This window comes from Aspergillus heteromorphus, assembly GCF_003184545.1.
Source record: "Aspergillus heteromorphus CBS 117.55 chromosome Unknown BO70scaffold_8, whole genome shotgun sequence".
NCBI classification, from domain to species: Eukaryota; Fungi; Ascomycota; class Eurotiomycetes; order Eurotiales; family Aspergillaceae; genus Aspergillus; species Aspergillus heteromorphus.
In genome coordinates, this window is record NW_020290413.1 from 213,654 (window position 1) to 230,489 (window position 16,836).

The 16,836-nt window shown below is 57.7% G+C and overlaps 4 protein-coding genes across 4 annotated transcripts; all 4 read right to left on the minus strand.

The window, feature by feature from the left end:
- Positions 1-16: 16 nt before the first annotated feature.
- On the minus strand, positions 17-3,235 carry atg1 (serine/threonine protein kinase ATG1; the record flags this gene model as incomplete). The annotated part of the gene is made up of 2 exons (XM_025539318.1): positions 17-2,986; positions 3,107-3,235. The coding sequence occupies 2 exons, from the start codon at positions 3,233-3,235 to the stop codon at positions 17-19; spliced, it is 3,099 nt and encodes a 1,032-aa protein (XP_025400525.1).
- A 2,025-nt stretch (positions 3,236-5,260) lies between these two features.
- BO70DRAFT_386303 (putative phosphatidate cytidylyltransferase) lies at positions 5,261-11,814 on the minus strand. Its single transcript, XM_025545813.1, has 3 exons — positions 9,135-11,814; positions 7,917-8,454; positions 5,261-7,842 (listed from the first exon to the last, which is right to left on the minus strand). The coding sequence occupies exons 1-3, from the start codon at positions 11,508-11,510 to the stop codon at positions 5,759-5,761; spliced, it is 4,998 nt and encodes a 1,665-aa protein (XP_025400526.1). The 5' UTR covers positions 11,511-11,814; the 3' UTR covers positions 5,261-5,758.
- Positions 11,815-12,113: 299 nt separating this feature from the next.
- Positions 12,114-12,546, minus strand: BO70DRAFT_360793 (uncharacterized protein). The gene has a single exon (XM_025542875.1). It carries the CDS (start codon positions 12,508-12,510, stop codon positions 12,259-12,261), a length of 252 nt encoding a protein of 83 aa, XP_025400527.1. The 5' UTR covers positions 12,511-12,546; the 3' UTR covers positions 12,114-12,258.
- Positions 12,547-13,127: 581 nt separating this feature from the next.
- sebA (putative C2H2 transcription factor (Seb1)) lies at positions 13,128-15,061 on the minus strand (the record flags this gene model as incomplete). Its single annotated transcript, XM_025541748.1, has 2 exons — positions 13,128-14,383; positions 14,497-15,061. 2 exons carry the CDS (start codon positions 15,059-15,061, stop codon positions 13,128-13,130), a joined length of 1,821 nt encoding a protein of 606 aa, XP_025400528.1.
- Positions 15,062-16,836: the final 1,775 nt, after the last annotated feature.

Consider the following 16,836-nt stretch of genomic DNA (forward strand, 5'->3'; position numbering starts at 1 on the left):
ATGGTAAAGGTAAGAGTCAGGTACCCGGACACGCCGAGGCGCCAGGACCATAGAAGTGAATCGGAATAGAAGAAGAAGAAGACGAAGAAAAAGAAGACGCATGTTCCTGCATGCGTGTATAATGAATCATCAATGTCTTATTTCTCGGGGCGGAGTCGCGCCCATGGCCGGAGACACAGGCACCAGGTTCGAGGGGGCCATTTTGCCCGGCCCGCTGGAAGGGGGCGTGTGGGCGTTTCGTTTCGAGATCAGCGCCAGTTTCTTCTTCAGCGACGCCAGGCGGTTTCGGATGCTGGCCACCACTGTCCGTCGCGTTAGCATCGGTCCTGTCCGGCATCCTGCATAGACATCCCCATGAGAAAAAAAAAGGGGGGGGGGACTTACGTTTCATCACCACCTGACGGTCTTCCGCCTGCACGGCGTCCAGCATGATCTTGTCGTGGTCCTTCCGGCCGGTGCTGCCCTTGTCGATCTGCCCCGGACGCGACACCTCGTCGTCCTCCAGCACCGCTTCGAGCATCCGGATGGCCGTGATGTACGCGATCTCGCACCCGGCGAGGTCCTCGCTCGTGAGCTCGTTGATCGCCGCCGCCCGACTCATCTCCAGGGCCCGGTCGTACATCAGCTTCTCCGCCGTCACCCCAGAGCTGACCACGACGTCACCCGACGACCCGGAGCCCACGGAGGACCCGATCGAATGATGGCTGGGGTAGTTGGGATGGTCCGGCGGCAAACGCTTCTGCCCTTCCACCAGCTTGAGGCGGACAAACTCGGCCTTTTCCAGCACCTCGTTGAACCGATTCCGGACCCACTGCACCACGTTGTTGATCCGGGCGCCCGACGTGGCATCCCCCTTGCCGACGGCCATCTCGCCGAACGCCTCGCCGCGGTTTTTGCGCGTCCACCAGGCCCCCGCGATGTCCATCGACTTCGCCAGCAGAGCCAGCGCCTTGACGTAGAGAACCAGAGCTTCCTCGGACAGTGTCACGACCGCGTCGACCGTGAGCCCTCCATCGGCCAGCTCGGAGTCCGGCTCGCCGGTGGGAATCGGCTTGCCGGGAGGGTCGGTCTGGACGGATGGTGCCAGCGGGATCAGCTGCTTGTATTTCACCTCCGCAAACCCGTACACGACGTCGCTGCGAGTCGCACACTCCTCCAGCTCGTTGATGATTTTGGTGTCTTCGTCCAGACTAGGGCTGGGCTTCGACCCATCTCCGAGGACAATCAAACTACCTTGGGCACTGGGATAGGCCGGGAAGGGGTTGTACGCCAGCGGGGGGGAACGCCCGCCTTTGGTGATGGTCATGGGTGGAGAAAAGCCCATCCCAAACAGACGCCCGCTGGCCATATTTAGAGCCTTCGAGATCGCCGATGTGGCCGACGTCGGGCTCTGTCCGTACCGGCGCTCGTAGGAATTCTGACGGATGTGTGCCGAATCCGCCCGCGACCGTCCGGAGACGATTTGCATGGCTTTGCCAGGGGAGGCCTGGGGTGACGTGGCCGTGGCCGGCGGGGTGCCCTGTATCGTCGAGCGACGAGATGTCCCAGCTTGACCGGTTCGCATCCGAGGATCGTATGCCAACTCGTCGGCGAAGGCATTGACCTCCACCGCGCGCTTCTCCACCAGCACGTAGTCTCGTTCGAACGCAACTTCCTGGGCGGCACGCTCTCTCTCGTTCTTGACCACGGACTTCTCGGCCTGAGGGACCCCGGAAGAAGCCGTACGACTCCGTTGTCGCTCGGCGGCTGCCGTGGAACCGCGCTCGGGCAGATCCTGCCGGGCAGGAGCAGTCGCGTGCGAGACCGGACCAGGCCGCGTCGGGTAGGAGACCGGGGGTGTAGACGCCCGGGCAATCGACAGAGGCCTGTCCGCACTCCCTGTTCTACGCATCGGCGTGGGGGGAGTCTCCGGTCTGGGGCTCTGCGTCACGGTGCGCTGGGCCACGGGATACGTGACCGGCTCCTCCCGGGCCCCCGCAGATACCGTCTCCTTCTCCCGTCTAGCTGACGTCGGGGTATTCAGCCCAGTCCGAGAATCGGGCCGAGCAGATGGCTCCGCGGCCACTAGAACGGGGGAGGGACGCCGGCGGGAAGGCGTATCATCAGATATTATCCCTGGGATTGGCTCTATTATGATGCCGCTCTCGAAGAAGTCCGCGAAGTTCATCCGTTCCACCGGGTTCCGCTTCAGCAGGGCTCTGATCAGCGCCTTGACCGCGTCCGAGGCAGGGTTCTCTTCCGGAAACCTTATCCGATCCTCGCCCTTTTCGATCTTCCGGAGCAGCTCAACGTGGTTGGTCGCGCGGAACGGCGGCTTGCCCACCACCATCTCGTAGAGGACTGTGCCCACGGACCAGAGGTCTGCCTTGGCATCGTACTTCTCGTAGCGGAGAATCTCGGGGGCCATGTACAACGGCGACCCACACAGGGTTTCGGCCAGAGAGGTGGCGGGGAGAGACCGGGCGAAGCCGAAGTCGGCAATCTTGAGCATGGGTAGCGACTCCAGTCCCGTCGTCGGGCTAAAGGAGTCCTCGCTGCCCTTGAAGGGGACCACCTGAGCCATGCCGGACCGGTAAGACGAGGGGGACGGGCACAGCAGCAGGTTCTGGGGTTTGATATCGCGATGGATAAGGTTTCGATCCCGAAGGAACTTGAGGGCGCTGGAAAGTTGCTTCAGGAAGTGGCGGACGACGACTTCGTTGAGGGCACCGCCACGCGGGTTGGGGTATTTGGAGATCATCTCCCTGGTGTAGCGGTGATCCGCGAGGGTGTCGCGGCGTTTGATAAACAGGGACAAGTCCCCCAGGGCACAGTACTCCATCACCAGATGGATGTGCGATGTAGTCTCGTGACAGTCGATGAGAGCCACGATATGCGGATGGTAGAGGCCCTTGAGGATGTGGATTTCGGAGGAGAGGTTCTCCTTGAGCTTCTTGTTCAGCTTGGACATGTTGACCGACTTGATAGCCACATAGGTGCGTGTTTTCTAGGAGACGGCCGGTCATCAGTATGAGGCCTAATCACCGGACGGCCGGGAGGATCGGCTGATAACAGCCATCCTGCTCCGAGACGCGCCAAGAAGGGGGGGGGCTTCTGTAGCACTCACCGTATGGACACCTTGGTAGACCGTAGCAAAGCTCCCTCGGCCGATCTCATCCAGCCTGGTGTATGAACCGATGGGCATCTCGGTTTGCGAGGCCTCACGGGACCTCCTGGAGTGGTGTGTAGCAGCCATGACGGCGGCGGGTGAAACAGACGTCGTTGAAGACCGGACACGCCCCGTCAACCTCACACTACCTCAACAGCAGCAGCAACGACGAAGGATGATGGAGGAGGCCCATCAGGGGAGCGGCAGACAGGACGAGAGTGGCCGACGGCGATGGCGGCGTGGAGGGATGGATGGATGGAGCGGAAGGGTGAAGGTAGACGGAGGTAGGGAAGAGGGAAGGAGTGGAAGAAGACGTGTAGAAGAAGGCGAGGCGGCGGCGCAGGAGGTAAGGAGGACCAGGCGTGCGTGGCAGAGGACGACAGACGGCGGATGGGCAAGTAGCAGCAGCAGCAGCAGCAGGAGGTAGGAGAAGGACTTTGTCCAAGCGTAGGGTAGATAACCTACAGAGACGGGCGTCAGTCGCAGGCCGGAGAGCGGTGAGGCGGAAACGGGGGCTTGTGTGATAGGAGGAAGGGAGGCGGCGACAGGGATTAGGATTACCAGGATAGGATGATGATGACGAACACAGCGTTGGAGTTGTAGTTTGGTTTGATTGATCGTAGATAAGGTGGGAGGGGGGGAGTGGGATGAGGTTGAGACACAAGGGATAGATGGAGGGATGAAGAAAGAAGATAATGGGGGAGAGATGGTAATGGTAGATGGAGCAAGAGAGAGAGAGAGAGAGAGAGAGAGAGAGAGAGAGGGAGGGAGGGAGGGAGAGAGGGAGGAAGAGATGGGGAAAGGATGATGTGATGGGCAGGCCGAAAGGCGGGCAGCAGCTGGACCCAAGGAACAGACACTCCCGAGCGAAAGAAGAGGGCGTGACGGGGCGCCGATAACGATCGATCGGCGGCGGATGATGGATGGGCTTCCAGGGCGGTCAGGAGGAGATGTACTTACTATGACAATAGTGATGGTTGATTCACAAGAACAAGAATTATAAATAGAATAATCACAGCTCGCAGCTCATAGTATCCTAGCAGACTACTTATCTACAGACGACGACTATTGAGGAAACCGTGAATGACAGCAGGGACAGGGATATCCCCAGAAAGGGGAAGATCCAAAAGATCCATGCAGCCATCGCCTCGCTCGATAACAGCCCAGCCAGCCTGAGGCCCCGTCCCCCGTCCCCCGTCCTCCTCATCGGGCTGGACCTCCTGACCATACCAATACGGGACGGGTCACGATACACCCGCCAGATCGACATGGCCAGGGGGATGGATACGGTCTGGTCAGGAAACCGGGAGGGATCCTGTGACTCGGTGACACATCCAGTAGTTACGTAGTCACAAACAGTCCTGCTGCTGCTTGCATCCCATCCATCCATCCATCCAACGCTCTCAGTATCTAACTCAACTCAATCAACTCAACTAGTATATCTAACTAGTACTCTGTTCCACTCGGGAATCTGCAGTTTCCTGCTTGTTTGTCTATCCCGGTCACTTGACACCAGCCACCCAGTCCATCCGACCTTGCCACTCCTATATACTAAATTAAGTACCGTACGGACTCCCGACTGAAGAACCAGATCGCCCTGATAAGCGGGCGTCCGATGGAGTTCCCCCTTCCTCGTTCTTCCAGACTCCCCCCCCCCAAACCTTAGCTGCTGCCTATCGAACATCCGTCGCAGCCTAAGCAAGCACTTAAGCAGGACTCCGCTAGGCGACGATCCTCTGCCAGCATCCATCCATCCATCCGGCATCCAGACGGCACGGTTGAGTCGCGTCTGTGGCGGGTGACGAGTTACGTACTACCTACTTACTTACATACTATACTTACTACTTGCTACTTAACTAGTAGGGAGTATATAGGGAGGAAGTAACTAACAAGGTACCTACATATCTACATACTGCTCATGTACTTATCGGCATGCCCTGTTGGATGATTGATTGTCCCGAGTGACCACACCATCACTCGGAATGCTGCCTGATCGTGCAGGGCGGTCATTCGGAGCAGACGCACGCACCCACCCAAAGTACGATCTCTATCCCTACCTACCTAGCAGGATGTATGGATGGATGTATGTATGTATGTATATGTGTCTTGTATCTTGTATCTGGTAGAGTAGATCGATAGTATTTACAGAGGGGGATCCCCCCCTTCCCCCTTCCCCCCCAACTCACCCAAGGACTCGGCCGCCGAACGTTCAGAGCAGCAAAAGCCCTCCACGTCATCCATTCTCCATCCCCCACACTCCACCCTCAACCCTCAAAAGGCCCTCCGGACACCCGTCTAATGTCTGTTCTGCACATTATATAATCACAAGAATGGTGGGGAAGAGCGAAGAAGAAGAAAAAAAGAAAGAAGAATAATGACATAATGATAAAAGCAAAAAAAAAAAATAATAAAAATGATAAAAATAATCAGACATGGAACCGGGACTCATCATCCCGCTCTACGACCCGTGGGCGCGGCCTTAAAAATCGGTTTGGTATTCAAACAACGAGCCACCACCACCACCACCATCATCATCATCGCTCTATCTTCGTCACCACATACCCTGACAGTTGTGTTGTGTGTGCAAGCGATATTGGCATTTCGCCCGGCTCACAGTCCGAGACCTCGCACCAGTAGCCACAGCACCACCGGCACGACGACGTTGTCGTTACATCCCGTCAGGATCGCCTCGGTCGCGCTGGTGCCCCCGGCCGCCAGGAGCGCCTTGAGCATCACCCGCAGCCAGGGGAAGGTGGGCTCGGTGCCAGGGCCAGGGCCAGTGCCGCTCATGGGCCATTCTCCCAGGACGAGCCAGCCTCGCGCGAAGAGCAGCCCGCAGGTCACGGCCACCGCGAAGGCCACGCTGCCCTCCAGCGACTTGCCGCCGCCCCAGAACCACTTGCGCCGCCCGAACCGCCGCCCGACCAGCGACGCCGCCGCATCGCCCATCCCCACGCAGATGATCCCGCTCACCATGCTGACGTCCCGGGTCGGCGCGCTCCAGCCCGCCCACGGCGCATCCCCCGTCCGGGGCACGTCCGCCAGCGAGAGCCAGAGAGGGATCGAGCATCCGATCAGGAGGAAGATGTGCGAGACGATGACGGGGCCCCGGTGGTCCCGGCCGTCCACGTAGGGGGCCAGGAAGTAGGTCAGGGGTCGCGAAATCGGCGGCAGCTGGGACGCCCGGAAGAGGTCGAGCAGCAGGAAGATGGACAGCACCAGGCCGAGGGCGAGCGCACAGAACGGGGGGTCGACGTAGACGGTCGGGAGGAACATCAGCACCATCATGCCGTGGAAGACCTTGCGCCTCGTATCGACTTCCGCGACGGCGCTCAGCTGTAACACAACAGCCAGCCCCGTCACCAGCACCACCACGCAGTAGGCCACCAGCAGGAGGCGCGAGTTGGCCTCCCCAAACGTATCCTGGCGGAGATGCTCAACCCACCCAAAGCTGCAGGACAGATCCGGGTCCAGGCGAGCGGGGAGGGGAATCCAGTGGTCCAGGTTCCACATGAGCACCCAGAATCGGAACCACGACACATTGCCCAGTAGATAGCCCAACGCCCACCCGAACGGGTCGGCGCCCTGGAGAGCTCGCTCGCCAATGTATTTCCGAACGGGCCCGACGATGATGAGCAGCACAGTCGCGTAGACATACCCGGCGTACAGCCACTTGCGAACTTGGGCTTGCGGCACCGTCATGGACAGGAACGACGCCATGCCGGGGGCCATCAATCGCTTTCTCCGGCCACTGGGAGTCGTCCGGATCTTTCCCGTGCGTTCCACTTCGTTCACGCTCGAGATCGTGTGTCGTCGCCGGTGCTTGACTTGGGGTTGCCGTTGGACCTCGACCGTGGCGGTCTCGGCACTCAGGGTGGCATCGCCGGCCTTGAACTTCTCGCGCGACTCGTACATGGTTTTCCGCGAGACCAGCAGGAACTGGCCCTCGGGCGAGTCACTGTCGGAAAGGTTGTCCTCGGAGGAGCCCGTCCGGCTCAGTTTCTGACAGAGCTTGTGATCGAGCACATTGAAAATGCTGCGAGGCGAACCCCCAGGCGATCGGCGAAACTTCCAGCCGGGGATCCTGGCCAGAGTCACCTCCCAACGCAGCACATCCCGGCAGGAGATGAAGATACACAGGCCCCCAAGCCACAGCAACGCCTTGAGGATTTCCGCCTGCGGGGAGGTTGCGAACAAGAATAGATTGATCAGCGCGCTTGTCAAAAGCTGCCGTTCTGCAGGAAGGACGCTGGTAGTCAACAAAAAATCTAAAGTGGGTATCAACGCTTGATGCAAAGGGAAAACAAGAGTCAGAGATTCCGAACTGAGTCCGAGGAGGGAGAGCGATTTGGCGGGCGCGATCCCCGCCGACAGGTGCTCCGCGACGACGATCGGGAGCACCGTGATCATCCAGTGGACGATGCTGCAGCCGTGGGCCCATTCCCCCAGGGGGATGACGGGGGTCGGGAGGGAGGAGAGGCTGAGGAGGATATTAGGGAGTATTAGGGTAGGACTATGCTGCGCTAAGGATAAAGAAACGTAAAGGGGTATCAAGATCGGATAAAGAAGCGGCGCAGGCTCGAAACTCGTAGGAATGACGAAGGAGGACAGTCCCGAGAGCCGTAGACGTCCATCGCGATGTAACGGATATGCGGCGTAGAGCCCTGTGACCAGCAGCGAGTGGGCGAGGAGCTCTAACAAGAAGTTAGCCATAAGAAATCGAGACAGGCTACCAACCACCACAGATACATCTGTATCCCACACATACCTTTTCTCCAAGCCCAGGCAACGGACCTCGCATCCTTCTGCACCAGAACGACAGCGCCGACGGAGAGGAGCAACGCGGTCTCCAGCAGCCTTTGCAGAACCTCAATGCGTCGTTTTCGCCTGGCTTGCTCGCGCAACCCGGACGCCTTGGCCTCCGCCTCCTCGCCCGAGCTCCGTCGCGAGCTCCGGGAAGTGGAACGTGTTATTGACGGCCACGGGCGCAGCACGGGGAACCACTGGTCGGTTTCGGCGACGAGCTGACGGGGATGGGCGGCACGCAGTCCCTTTCGCGGTCGGAGCGGGGGCGCGGGCAGACCCTTCAGCACGCCGGTGCTCTCATCGTCAGCCTCGGTGCCACTGTCGCTGGAGGTCCGTGGCCAGTGGAGCCCGGGCAGCGAGGAAGAATGCGAGCCCTTCCGGCGATACGGATGGGGAGATCGGGAGAATTGTCGGGGGCAATCGGGCGCCTCTGCTTCGGACGTGAGGCCCTTGCTAGGGAGGGATCCTTCCTCCTCCTGGCTCAGCGAAACGGCCATGGCCTCATGGATGTTGGTGACGGGATGGTGGGTGCGGTTGGTTCTTATAGCGAGTACGTCATATCGACTGCGATGGGTCGGTGGGGGGGGGGGGGGGGAGGCACTGCGGTGGAGAGGGAGATGGATTAGCAAGGACAGTGAATGGGAGAGGGGGAGGAGAAGGGGAGAGCATACGGGGAGAATTGACCCAGGAAGGGAGTGGTAGTGGTGGTGGTGGTGGGAGGAGGGGGGGAAGACGTGATGAAGAGGAAGAGGAAGAAGAGGAAGTCAGGATGTTATCGATCTGATGGAATCGCGGCGGAAGGCGGCTTTTTGTCTTCGCTTATCACATGCCATGCCATGCCGCCCTGCAACTTCGCAACAACGTCAGCGCCGCATCAGGAGATCTTCTCTTCTCTTCCTTTCTTTCTCTACTGCCTATTTTTACCCCGTTTCTCCCTCCATCGTTCCACCGGGTCTCTCCACCCGCACAGTCCCTGGCCCTGGTCTGGGCTTACTACAGGCGCCTGGAGCCAGGCCAATGACCAGAATATCTCGCTTATCTCTGATCTGTGCTCAACTCAATCACGATAACTCTGTCCTCCGTACCTGGAGGGGCGATGCGTCAGTGAACCCTTGAACATAATCATACATCCTATCAACAGGTGCATCTACGCGGCACCAGCGTGTGTCTGTACAATAACCCCCGCGGCCAATTTCCGCCCCCCAGGCCCCCAGACCGACTTGCAGGGCACGATTTGGGCCGGCAATGATGACGCCCCGGACAGTGGCTGGCTGGTATAGATGACGGCGTGAGAACTCTCCGATTGCTCGGGAAGCGACTGCAGGGCTAGCTGCAGACACGATTCCAATCCGGACCCAGCCCGTCCCGCGTCTATTTCCATGCCGACATAGCGGAGGTTCTGCTCGGTCGTAACCCTGGTCTGGCGGCCGTATTCCGTCTCATCTGCCGCCATCGTCAGGCCACCGCAGCGGTAGCCCAGACCCTGCCATTCGATGTCGCTGCCCCGAGGCAGCTCTTCGATCTGGACCGCAAAGAACGCCGGGACCAGGGCGTCGTCCGACTGCACCACCTCGAACTTGGGTAGCTGGGGCGTTGGGGCGCTCGTTACTTGTTCGTGTGCGCGACCTCCATACTTGATATCCCACGCATCCAGGCCTGTGTCTTCCTCATCCTCCTCTTCCTGCGTCTGACGAGCATGCATCCTCACCCAGAGCTCCCACGCGATCCGGGCTTGCATCTCAATGTGCTCGTCTCCCGTCAGGAAAGCCACCGTCCCCAGCCACCAGTCCACCTGCATGGCGATACCAATCCTCCAGAGATGCTGAAGCGACAGCACAGCCCGTAGGGCATAGTTCTCGACCCACGGCCGCGTCAAAGCCTCCGTCGAATGGCCGATGACCTCCATGGACGCCGGCTCCAGCGGGATCTGGCCAGCGATGTACACAATCTGCTCCCCACCCGGTAGAGGAACCGACATGGCCTGCGAATAGGGCCCGATATTGGCCGGCGCCCAGTAGGAGCGCGACTGGACATGAAGACCCTGCCGTTGGTCTCTCGGACCTAAGTCCACCACCGCCGACACCATGACCTTCACGCCCTCCGGGAGACTCTCACCGCAGGCCACCGTCGCTCTCGCCGGCGGGTTCGGCTTCTTGAACAGCGACACATAGATGCCATTCATCAGCAGGAAATCCGCCATTGAGCGAAGCAGCACCGTTGTGAAGACGATATCCCCCGTCGTCCGGCCACCATGCTGTCCCGTAGACGCCAGAATCGACTTGATCTCCTCGGCAATCGCCTCCATCTGCTCCGCAGCGCCAGGCCCAGCCTCCGGCGCGGTGATATTAGCGATCACCCACGTCCCCCCATTCGTAGTATGCTGCGCCTGCAGCTCTCCCCACGGTTTCAACCCCTCCCCCGTATCTTCGACCGTCCCCAGCTCTCCGTCCCTCCGCACCACCACCCCCTCCAACGCCTTCTCAAACCCCTCATCCAACAACGCGGGCCTCCTCACATCCTCAACCCTCACCCCATCATCCCCCTCCTTATCCACACACCTGGCCCCATCCAACCTCACAAACGCCACTCCGCCATCAGCCCCCCTCACCTCCCTCCCAGGAACCTCAATCCTCCTCTTCCACAGAAAACCCGGCCCATCCAGGGCCAAACTCTCATACTCGCCCCCCTCACCCAACACCGCGCCCTTCAAATCCCCGGCCTCCACAAACCGCCTCATCCCCTTGACAATCCTCCCCCGACACCTTCCATCCCTCCCCGAGACATCCCCCCACAAGAACCCCTCATCCAGCCCCCCCGACGCAACCTTGATAATCCGCGCCTCGCATCCCGCGCCAGCCATATCCTCCAACAACCCCGCCTCCGCGTCCCCATCCCTAGGAAGAGTAGGATACTGCCACAACCAAGCCAACGGCGTCAATCCCAACCGCCCAGCAACACTCTCAATACGGGTGCGCTGATACGTGGAGAGGATGGCGCCCGCGCAGACGGCGTTCGCAGTAGGATGCGCGCGCTTGATCCGCTCAAGCAGTGGGATTAGGGACTCGGTTTCGTCCTCGTCGTCTTCACCCCCTTCACTCCCCGCCCCTTCTACTTGCGCTTTTCGCCCATCTCCATCTCCATCCCCATAAACCCTCGCCGTATCGACCGCCCCCCCGCGAATCGCCTGCCGGTAAAGCGGCAGGCCCAGTGCCTCCGCGTAGAGCGGGATGATCCCGTGTCCGATGGTTTGGTACATGAAGCTGTCGATGTCTTCTTCCAGGGTGTCCGTGTTGTTGTTGCTGCTGTCGTTGTTGTGTTGGGCGCCATTTTCAGGCCGGTCCTTGGTGGTGGCAGCGGTGGCAGCGGTGGTGGTGGTGGTGGTGGTAGGAGCGGGGTGCAGATTAGCGAGCGCAATCACATTGTGACCGTTGCGGAGGCAGTGGAGGATGGTGTACAGGGAGTCTTTCCCGCCGGAGATCAGGGCGATGACGTTTAGGGGGGTGGGGGAGGTTGGGAGGGGATGTGTTTGTGTTGGTGGTTGTGGGTGGGAGGACATGGTGATGGTGAGTGAGTGAGTGAGTGAGTGTGTTGAATTGATTTCGAGTGGGAGGTAGGTGGTGTGATGATGGTTGCTCCCTGCACCTGGGCGCTGCTTCTCCTGCGCTGCGGTGAGTGTCGGTATGAAAGTGAGAGTGAGAGTGAGAGTGAGAGTGAGTGTAATAGAGGGGGCCGCGAGGAAGTGAGGATATTGTTTGTTGTTGAAGTAAGTTAGTGTGGGAGGGGGTGGATTGGCACGTGGGGTTTGGCTTGGTGACGTCGAGTCTGCGGCCCACAACCCCAAACCCCAATGACTCTCTCTCTCTCTCTCTCTCTCTCTCTCTCTCTCTCTCTATCACTTCCAACCACCACCCTCACTTATCCTCCTAAGTATGTACTAACTAGATACAAGAATCTTAAAACAAGAATGAATGGATAACCACCTAGTACTAGCGCTTACTCCCTCCCTCCATCGCCCAATTACCACTACATTACATGCCCCAAAAGCTCACTCATGGTCTGATTGATTGATTGATTCATTGATTGATTGATCGATGGATAGATACACTAAGTAACCACACTAGCTACGAACATTACAGAACAAGCCATACCAGCGATCTAATAATAGGTAATGATAAATAATGATGATGATAATATTATGCACACAACTAAATGCGACACACACAATAATAAAAAGACACAGAGATAATAAAAAAAAAGGAAAAGAGGTTGGTTATGCGCACAGGGGTATGAGGCAACGATTGGTATTAAATGGTACAAATAGTGGCCCAGCCACTGCGGATAAATGCGATTTCTGACTGCGGATTCAGCAGTAGATAGATGGTTGTTGGGGGGGAAGGCGGGGGATAGAGCAAAAATATTACATCGAATAGGATAGGCACAGTGAATGCAACTTTGAACGAGAAGTATATAGAAAGAAAGAAAAAGATGAAGAGAGAGAGGGAAAAAGAAAAAGAAATTAAGATAAGGAAAAAAGGGAAGAGGGAGGTGGGATACATGAAGATCGAGGACGAGATCATTCTTATCATCGTCCGTCGAGGATGAGTTGAGTCGGAGAGAGAGTCCACCGCAATAATAAAGATTGATAGCGGAGAGAGATGATGATGATGATGATGAGAAAGTAAGAAGAAAGGGGGGGGGGGGGGGGATTCGCAAGAAAATATCAACCCAAGTAAGTCACCAATGCCTCGAAAATGAAGTCATACGCACGCTCTCTCTATTAGTTTTGGTCCAACCGTGGACTCCAAAGTGCGCCCAAGTTCCGTTTGCCGCCGGTCTAATGCTTCGCCAATATGTATAGGTCCTGAAATATGATGATGCTGCCACTTTGCCCATGTGTTCTTTTTTTGTTTTTTTTTTTTTGTATTTGTTTTCTTTCCTTTTGCTCCGTGGCTATATGCTTTGAATGAGGCTTCAAGGACCTGTCAATAACCCGTACACCTGGATTTCCCTTTCTTTGTCACCGCCAGAAACAAAGCCCGGACGCCAAACCGCAAGACCAAGTCAGACCAGCCAGTGGAGTTCGATGGTTATGTATATGATGTTATTAAGTGATATATGGGAGCTCCTGGTCACATATCATCATGAGTGCTGCAAGGAAAGGGGGATCGCCTTTCTAGGCGTCGCCCTCACGCTTGCGCTTCTTCGGCGCCCGTCGGTCGACGGCGGGCGCGTCCGAGGCACTCTCCTCCGAGGACTCGCTGGTCGTGGACTTGGTCGCGGCCGCGTTGGCAGCCTCGTACAGAACCGCGCCCAGCGCGTTGGGGTCGCGGTCGTCGTACGGCGTGGGCGGGGACCCTGTGCTGGTGTCGAGGACACCCATCACGACAGATCCGCCGGCGTGCGTCCGGGCATGCTGGGCGAGGTTGTCACTGCGTGAGAACTTCTTGCCGCACTCGTTGCACTCGAAGGGTTTGTCCTGAGTGTGCAGAGACCGGTAGTGACGCTTGAGGTGCTCCTGGCGACGGAAGCGACGCGAGCAGAGCGTGCACACGAAGGTCTTCGACGGGTCGTCCGTCAGGGACTGCTTACGACCGCGGCGGTTGACGGAGACCGGTGCCGAGGGAGTCTCGGAGCAGCTGGACGCATCCGAGTTGTGACGGTGCTGGGCAGGGACCTGGGTGGCCGAGCTGCTCTCGCTGATGCTGGCCCGGTTGACCGAGATGTGTGCCTTGGTGTCGAGCTCCTCGAAGTCGCTCTCGGAACCAGCCCGGTTGAGCGACTTGCGGGCGTTGCTCCGCTTCTTGCTTCTCATCTCCTCCGCGGCTTCATTGAGGTTGCCCTGAAGACCCGTGAAATCGGGCCCTCCCAGGAAGGGAAGACCGGACTGCGACAGATCCTGGTCGTCCGAATCGTCAAAGCTCTGCTCGCTGAAGAACTCCTCCTCGTCGAACGAGTAGGTGGAGACGCGCTGCCGCTTCTCACCCGGATAAAAGGCGTTGCCGCTGGGGTGGAAGTCGACCAGGCGGTTGACAAACTCGTCCTCCGAGTCGAGGTCGGAGAAGCTGTCGAAGGTGGGCAGGCTGCTGAGGGGGTCCTCGCTGGAGCAGCTGAAGGCAGGGGAGGTGCTGTCATGAACTGGCAGGGTCACGGCCTCACTGCCCAAAACGACCTTAGGCTCCTCGTCATCGCACGACAGAGTGGGCAATGGCGGGAGGTCGGCAGGGGCGGCGTGGATGGAAGACTCCACAGTGAGCTGGCGCGGGTCGCAGAAGTCGGAGCTGGACTGCTCCAGGGGAAGAGCGGCGTGGGACGGGGCGATCAGGGTGGACGAGACAGGGGATGGCGACGGAGAAAGGGATGAGCAGGAGCTATGGGCAGACAGGAGCTCCGAGGTCTGGCTGGCGGTGAGAGAGGGCGGGTGGATGAACACTAGAACCCGTTCCAGTTAGCCCGCTGAAGCAACCCTAGAAGATCCGCACCGGCGGAGACCTGCGACTTCGGCCATGTCGCATTGACACAAAACAAAATTCTTGGGAACTTACCTGGTGTCAGAGGCGGCGAATCGGACCGAGTCCAGTCGGCGTTGGCCAGGATCTCTGCATGCACGTCACCCTCGCATCCCTCCTTGACCCCCTCCACCTTTTCAAATGCGAAGAAGCTGTCATGGAGCGGAGTGTGAAGGCTGCCGCTGGTCGACGGCGGGCTGCTGATGGAGCTTCCGGCGGTGGAGAGCGGTGGGGTGGAGGGGAAGGAGTAGTAGTCGTTACCAACAAACCGCGTGTCCAGCGGCATCAGGGCGGGCGAGCCCTGCTGCACCACGATGGTGGGCTTGAGATGTGACGGTTGGGGAGAGGCAATGGGAGTCATGTTCATGGCACCGCGGAAGGCATTGGTGGTGGCCATCTGGTGCATGTTCATGAGCGGCTGCCCGTAGAGGGCCTGCTGCTCGGGCATGCAGTGCTGTGGTTGCGGTTGGAACGCCTGCATCTGGCCGTAGTATGACTGCATCTCCGAGGGGTGACTGGTGAAATGTTGTCTTTGTTGCGAATCCGCATAGTATGCAAACGATGGTTGGCCGGTTTGGGCCATTGTGTAGGTGGCGTCCATTGTGACTAGTGATTCAGGGAGAGAGAGATGGTCAGTGTCTTGCTCGTCCGACGCCGATGAAGCTGGCACGGATTGTTCCCAAGAGTCGCAAGCACTCACAGTAGTGGGACGTGGTGGTTGCAAGAGTAGTAGAGGCTGCTCTACTCGCTCCCGGGGTATTATTAGTAGTATAGGAGGTGGTGGTGGTGGTGGTGGTGTATATCCGTCCACAGCGCAGAGCTGGGTTGAATGAGTGTGTGCAGAATGATGTCGCTTGCACTCGAGTGAGAGAATGACTGGGGATGGGGTGAGGGGGGAGAGACAGAGGGTAAATGCCACGGGGGATAGCTGTGAGAAGCGATCGGTTGGTGTGGGATTATAAGCGGGTGTGGTATGATATGATATGATGATAGTGGTGATGATGGACGAATGGATGAGGTGACGACTGGCTGCAAGTCAAGTCTATGAAGGAAGGACAGGCACCTATTGTTTCGATACGACCAAACCACAAGACGAATGGTTCAGAACGCTCTCGATCAAGGAGGAGCCGAAGACTGATGGAGTAGTGGTCGCGAAGTAGTGAAGGAGAGAGAAAGAGGGAAGGGAATTAAGATTAAGAGGTAAAAAGGAAGGAAGGAAAGGAAAAGAGACCAGATGAGGATCGAGACAAGTCTAAAAAGGGCAAAAAGGGAAAAAGAAAAAAAAAAGACAGAAGAAATAATAAAGAAAGAAAGAAGATTAATTCGAAGGGCGAGGAGAGTCGCGGGGAAAATGAGAGACAGGGCCGATATGGAAAGAGGAAAGCCGGCGCATGGATGGATGAATGGATGGATGGATGGGATGGGATGGATGGGCAGTGGATAAAAGAGCGACTGATCTGCCTGTGCTACTGCTGCGACTGGCGCTGGGTAGCGCCGCGAGGCCGTACTTTTTTGGGCGTTAGCCTGGGAAGCCTGTTTGGGCTGCATGGAACTTTACTTTACTCGACTGACTGACTTCTTGGTGTAGTTTGTTCGTTGAAGGTGGTGCCAGGCCAGTCAGAGAACAATCCCCAAAAATCACTCCACTAATACATAGGAAGGATAGTTCCGCGGTAATAGCAAGTAATATAGGGTAGTAAGAGTAATAATCCAACTAATAAATCTGCCGGAATGGTATGGTGTCATATATTCTGGCGTGCTTTTTTTTTTGGTTGCGCTCTTTTTTTTTTTTTTTTGCTGGTAATTTTTAAATTTATGATTATTACCTTTTGGGTTCTTGATCTTTTTTTCTTATCCTCTCTCTTTCTCTCTCTCTCTCTATATCTTGCATCCTCTCTTTCTCTCTCTGCTCTTCCCCACACATCCCGATTTTCCTCACTCTCCGTCCTGACTCCAACTCCCAGTTGGAGGGGAGGGGAACGAGAATCATTTCCCAAGGACGGTCATTGTCCACACTGACTGGTGTATTACTGTGTTAGACTTTCTGGTAGTCTGGGGCGGCAAAGAAAGCAGATTGGCGCCGGTGCACATCGCAGCACCAAGCCAGTTAGAAACCTGGGAAGCGGAGACAAGACCAACGGGAGGTGGGCCTACTACTTACTCGGCGCGGGCTTCTTTCTTCATCATCATCGCCGTCAGCACAGCAGCAGCAGCATCAGCAGTCAACACCAGCCAGATTCACCCTAACAGATGGAAGGTGGAAGATGGGGCGGTGGAGGTGGAGGTGGAGGGGCAAAGTCACTAACTAACTAAGTACTTACTCTAACCAAAGATGGCGCCGAACTTAAGAGACAGCCAGCAGGGCCGGCGGGCGAA

What these genes read in the sequence shown, in the direction of transcription:
- BO70DRAFT_360793 (XM_025542875.1), bottom strand. Translation starts at nt 12,510, where the DNA reads ATGTATCCCACCTCCCTCTTCCCTTTTTTCCTTATCTTAATTTCTTTT.
- BO70DRAFT_386303 (XM_025545813.1), bottom strand. Translation starts at nt 11,510, where the DNA reads ATGTCCTCCCACCCACAACCACCAACACAAACACATCCCCTCCCAACC. An exon ending in GGCGGAAATTGGCCGCGGGG is followed by an intron (nt 8,455 to 9,134) that starts GTTATTGTACAG and finishes AACATCCATGAG; the next exon opens with GCCATGGCCGTTTCGCTGAG. An exon ending in TGCCTGGGCTTGGAGAAAAG is followed by an intron (nt 7,843 to 7,916) that starts GTATGTGTGGGA and finishes ACTTCTTGTTAG; the next exon opens with AGCTCCTCGCCCACTCGCTG.